The 5,385-nt window shown below is 41.4% G+C and overlaps 1 protein-coding gene across 1 annotated transcript; it reads right to left on the reverse strand.

Annotated features, from left to right (window-relative positions):
• Positions 1-579: 579 nt before the first annotated feature.
• On the reverse strand, positions 580-1,557 carry LOC120383082 (olfactory receptor 2AP1-like). The gene has a single exon (XM_039500714.1). It carries the CDS (start codon positions 1,555-1,557, stop codon positions 580-582), a length of 978 nt encoding a protein of 325 aa, XP_039356648.1.
• Positions 1,558-5,385: the final 3,828 nt, after the last annotated feature.

Here is a 5,385-nt window from a genome sequence, read left to right on the forward strand (position 1 = left end):
GCCCTGGCTGGGAGGATTTAGTTAATGTTGTTCCTGATTTGAGCAGGGGGTTGGACTAGATGACCTCCTTTTGTCTCTTCTAACCCTAAACTTCTATGATTCTGTGAAACCTTAGCCCTAATCAGAAATATTGCTATGGAAACTTAAGAAAGTCTGAATTTGAATACAAGACTTTATTATCTTACGTAGAGAAACAAGGAACAGGGGAGATATCCAGGGATTTTTTTTCATTGTTAGTGGATTTTATGCCTTACACAATGTCAGCTCTGTGTGGTTTCAGAAGCTGTACACACTCCTCACAGAGGGTGATCTCTTAGCCAACACCCTGGAGAAAAATACCCTCATACTGTGTGTATAGATGCTGAACATGAGAGAGTGACAGAGCTGTCAACATCCTCTCCTTCCTAGATCACACAGTAGGGGATCATAAAGACTGTCTCAGTAACTCCATGCAGATCATCTCCTTTTCTTTTTCTTTTCTTTTTCACATTAGTGCTGAGATTTTAAATGGGAGATTTCAAGATAATTTTAATGGGGGCTGATTGCTAAAATCATCCAGGCAGCTTTGAAAACCTCAGGCTAAGTTATTCTCTTGCAGTCTCTGCACATTTTGGTGAAAGCCACATATTTACTGACTGCTTTGCACAAGGCTTCCTTAACCTCTCTGTTTCTAAGGCTGTAGATGAGGGGGTTTACCAGGGGAGTCAGGACCGTGTAGCAAAGGGAGATCACTTTGTTCAGGTCTCTCAGTGTATCATGTTTCGGTAGCAGGTACACAATCATTGCGGATCCATAGAAAATTGTCACCACAATCAGGTGAGAGGAGCAGGTGGAAAAGGCCTTTTGTCTCCCAGTGGTGGAAGGGATTCTCAGGATGGTGGCGATGATGCACACATAGGATATCAGAGTTAGCAGGAATGGGGGAACGGTGAATACAGAGACTAATATGAAATCCAGCAATATGACCAGGTGGGTGTCACTGCAGGATAGTTCCATCAGTGGGATGGAATCACAATAGAAATGGTCAATTTCATTTGGGCTACAGAATATTAACTGTGATAGGAATAAGACAAAGATGGTAATAGCCAAAAAACCATTTAACCAAGACCCACCAGCCAATTGGAGGCAAAACCTACTATTCATAAGAGTTGAATAGTGCAGGGGTTTACATATCGCTAAATACCGATCATAAGACATCGCTGCTAGGAGATAGCATTCTGTACATCCCAGAGAACCACAGAAATACAGTTGTGTGAAGCAGCCACTGACTGAGATGGTTTTGTCCCCAGTCAGGAGACTGGCCAGAAACCTGGGCAGGATGGTTGAGGTGTAGCAGGTCTCCAAGCAGGACAAGTTGCCCAGGAAGAAGTACATGGGGGTGTGAAGGTGCTGGTCAGCCACAATGAGCACCATGATTAGGGTGTTCCCAGCCATGGTTGCCATGTAGATCACTTGGAAGATCAGGAAGAGAAGAATTTGCAGGTCAGGGAGGTCCCCGAATCCCAGAATGATGAATTCTGTGATGGCCGTTTGGTTTCCCCAGTCTCTGTCTGCCATGGTTTTAATCCAGGAATAATAAAACACCCTGTATAATTGAATAGAAAGAACATAGAGTTAAAAGTTAATCAAATCTCATGAATTAATTCCACAAATATTCAGAAACTCACTCCCTCTTCTGGTTATGGGCTGAAATTTTAAAACTAAATGTAGATTTCAGAGCAAAGTGCCAGGAGTCTCAGTCTGAGGACAGAACACTGCTCTGATGGGGAAGAGGGGGTGTATGTGGATACCAATGATTACTATAACAGCCAGGTTCTCTGGTAGTCAAGTACTGATAGACAGAGAAATGATCTTATCTGTCATATCATATCCCATCTGGTGACATACCAGAGTGTAACACTGATGCTTAAATGCTGTATTTCACTTCTGACAATGCTCAGAATCATGCCATGTCTTACCAGTCAAAATCAATAAATACATCAACTGAAATCTTGGACTGAGATTTCCAATGTGGTCTAGCGTCTGTAGGCACTGATCTTCTGTTGGAATTAATGGAAATAAATAATAAAATAGCAGGGTTTGAAGGGACCTCAGGAAGTCATCTAGTCCAACCACCTGCTCAAAATAGAATCAATTCTCAACATTTTTTTTTTGGCTCAGAACCTGAAATGGCCCACTCAAGGATTGAGCTCATAATAGCGGGCTCATCAGGCCAGTGCTCAGACCACTGAGCTATCCCTCCCCCTATAGATTAAACACTATATCATGGTATATTCAACCTTTCAGTACATGTAGAAAAGGAACAATTTTCACCCCTTCACAAGAGATCAGTTTGTTATAATTTATGAAGTGGTGTAAATTCTCCCATAGTTCCTGTGATGGTGATGTGGTGAGGGAATGACAATCCCTTTTCTGTTTCCCAACATTAGCTATGTAGCAGTAATAAAATACAGCTCTCTGGAGGGTGGGTTTTAGGAAGAGGCAGAACCAGGCTGATGTGCAACCCTCCTCACTCCATAATAAATGTGGGATGATAATAGAGGAGCAAGAAAGGCACTGTGGTGTTGGGAGGAAGATGCTGTCCCTGAACTCGGAGTCTAGAAACAATCTGGCATGTGTGATCCACACTATTAAGACTCTATCACCACTCACCACCCCATTGAAAAGTCATGGAAGATGGGAGACATTCCAGAAGACTGGAAAAGGGCAAATATAGTGCACTTCTATAAAAAGGGAAATAAGGACAACCTGGGGAATTACAGACCAGTCAGCTTAACTTCTGTACCCAGAAAGATAATGGAGCAAATAATTAAGCAATAGATTTGCAAACACCTAGAAGATAATGAGGTGATAAGTAACAGTCAGTATGGATTTGTCAAGAACAAATTGAGTCAAACCAACCTGGTAGCTTTCTTTCACAGAGTAACAAGCCTTGTTTTGATACTGTCTCGCATGACTTTCTCATAAACAAACTAGGGAAATACAACCTAGATGGAGCTACTATAAGGTGGGTGCATAACTGATGGGAAAACTTTTCCCAGAGAGTAGTAATCAGTGATTCACAGTCATGCTGGATGGGCATAACAAGTGGGCTCCCGCAGGGATTGGTTCTGGGTCTGTTCTGTTCAATATCTTCATCAATGATTTAGATAATGGCACAAAGAGTATGCTTATAAAGTTTATGGATGATACCAATCTGGGAGGAGAAGCGAGTGCTTTGGAGGATAGGATTGAAATTCAGAATGATCTGATAATCTGAAGAAATGGTCTAAAGTAAATCAGATGAAATTCAGAAACGACAAATGCAAAGTACTCCACTTAGGAAGGAACAATCAGTTGCACACATACAAGATGGGAAATGACTGCCTAGGAAAGTGTATTGCAGAAAGGGGTCTGGCGGTCATAGTGGATCACAAGCTAAATTTTAGTCAGTGTAACACTGTTGCAAAAAAAAAAGCAAACCTGATTCTGGGATGTAATAGCAAGAGTGTTGTAAGCAAGACACGAGAAGTAATTCTTCTGTTCTACTCTGCGCTAATTAGGCCTCAACTGGAGTATTGTATCCAGTTCTGGGAACCACATTTCAGGAAAGTTGTGGACAAATTGGAGAAAGTTTAGAGAAGAGCAAAAAAATAATTAAAGGTCTAGAAAACATGATCTATGAAGGAAAATTGAAAAAATTGGGTTTGTTTCGTCTGGAGAAGAGAAGAATGAAAGGGGGCATAACAGTTTTCAAGTATTTAAAAGGTTGCTACAAGGAGGAGGGAGAAAAATTGTTCTCCTTAACCTCTGAGTATAGGACAAGAAGTAATTTCAGCAATGGCGGTTTAGGTTCGACATCAGGATAAACTTCCTAACAGTCAGAGTGGTTAAGCACTGGAATAAATTGCCAAAGGAGGTTGTGGAATCTCCATCGTTGGAAATTTTTAAGAGCAGATTAGATAAACATCTCTCAGGGATTGTCGAGATTAGTGATTCTTAAACTTTACTGCAGCCTGCACCCTGTGATTCTCAAAATATATTCTCGCTCCCCTTATCAAAAATCGCTGAAGAAGGTCAATTCTTTAAACCTAGATGTATCATTACTATAGAATGAAGAGAATTATATATTTATTTTAATTTTGCAGTAAAATTAAGAATACATGTAAAATTACATGTTTTTTTAAGTTTACAAGCTCAGTGACTCTTCTGCTGTTGCTTTTGTTCAATGATGTGTGAGAAACAATGAACTTTTTTTGAAATAGCCACACACGTCATCACTTGAATTTAGGCAGTTTCTGGCCTTTGTTTTGATGTGTAAGAGTGATGAAAGTCGCAAATGGCACAAGGATCTCCAGCGCTGTCTTCGCCACTTGTGGAAACAGTGCTAGTTGAGCACACAAGAAATTCGCAAGCTTCATTGTCTCAATAATTTTACTACAATTAGCTTAAAAACTTGAAAATATTTTTTGTTTGTATATTACAGTAATCGTTAATAAAGGTATAATGCTAATAAATATATAGGCTTGATTAAACAAAGTAGTTGTACTTACCTGCCTGTACTTAATTTGTGTTTTTGATGATTTACCTTCTAATAAAATCTGGCATCCCCAGAAAGGGCATCTCACACCCCCAGGGGATGCCTGCACCCCAGGTTAAGAACCTGGGGTCTAGATAATACTTAGTCCTGCCTTGATTGCAGGGGACTGGACTAGATGACCTCTCGAGGTCCCTTCCAATTGTCTGATTCTATGACTGGGGCTCAGACTAAGCCGGATCCTCAGCCGGTGTAAATCAAGGTAGCTTCATTTGTGTCAGTCGAGCAGATCGTCAACTGAGGACCTGTCACAAGACATGGATCTCACACTCCATCTCTGTGAAATGGTGCTATGAACGCTGACTGGCACTGCTGTGGGAAGGAGAAGCTAAAACTGTTAATATTCACCTGAAGAAGAGCTCCGTGTAGCTCAAAAGCATCTCTCCTTCACCACCAAAAGTTGGTTCAATAAAAGATATTATCTCACCCACCTTGTCCCTCTAATATTCACAAATCAAAGTCATGCCCCTGTTTAGAAGGTGGTATAGAAATGCAGTCAGGAAGATAGTGCTCACCTGTAACTACAAGACAACCCAAGCTTGAAGTGATGAGCTCTTGTTTCTCAGGGTTCAGTGGCCAGGACTCAGAATTCTCAGCTGAGGTTCTTGATGCTCCTCTTTCTGAAGGAACTGGGAGAAGGTAGAATGGGGAACTTCTGTTTTCCCTGCCCCTTACTCCAAGAAGAAGGGGAACATACAAGAGAATTAAAAGGTGGGTGTAGTGGGGCGGCTGCCCCATTCCTGCCCTGAAGGGGTTAAAAGCAGTCCTGGAGAGGGCTGCGCCTGTGTAAAAGGGATTCAGAACAGCTG

The sequence above is a fragment of the Mauremys reevesii genome, linkage group 15, assembly GCF_016161935.1.
Source record: "Mauremys reevesii isolate NIE-2019 linkage group 15, ASM1616193v1, whole genome shotgun sequence".
Lineage (NCBI taxonomy): Eukaryota > Metazoa > Chordata > Testudines > Geoemydidae > Mauremys > Mauremys reevesii.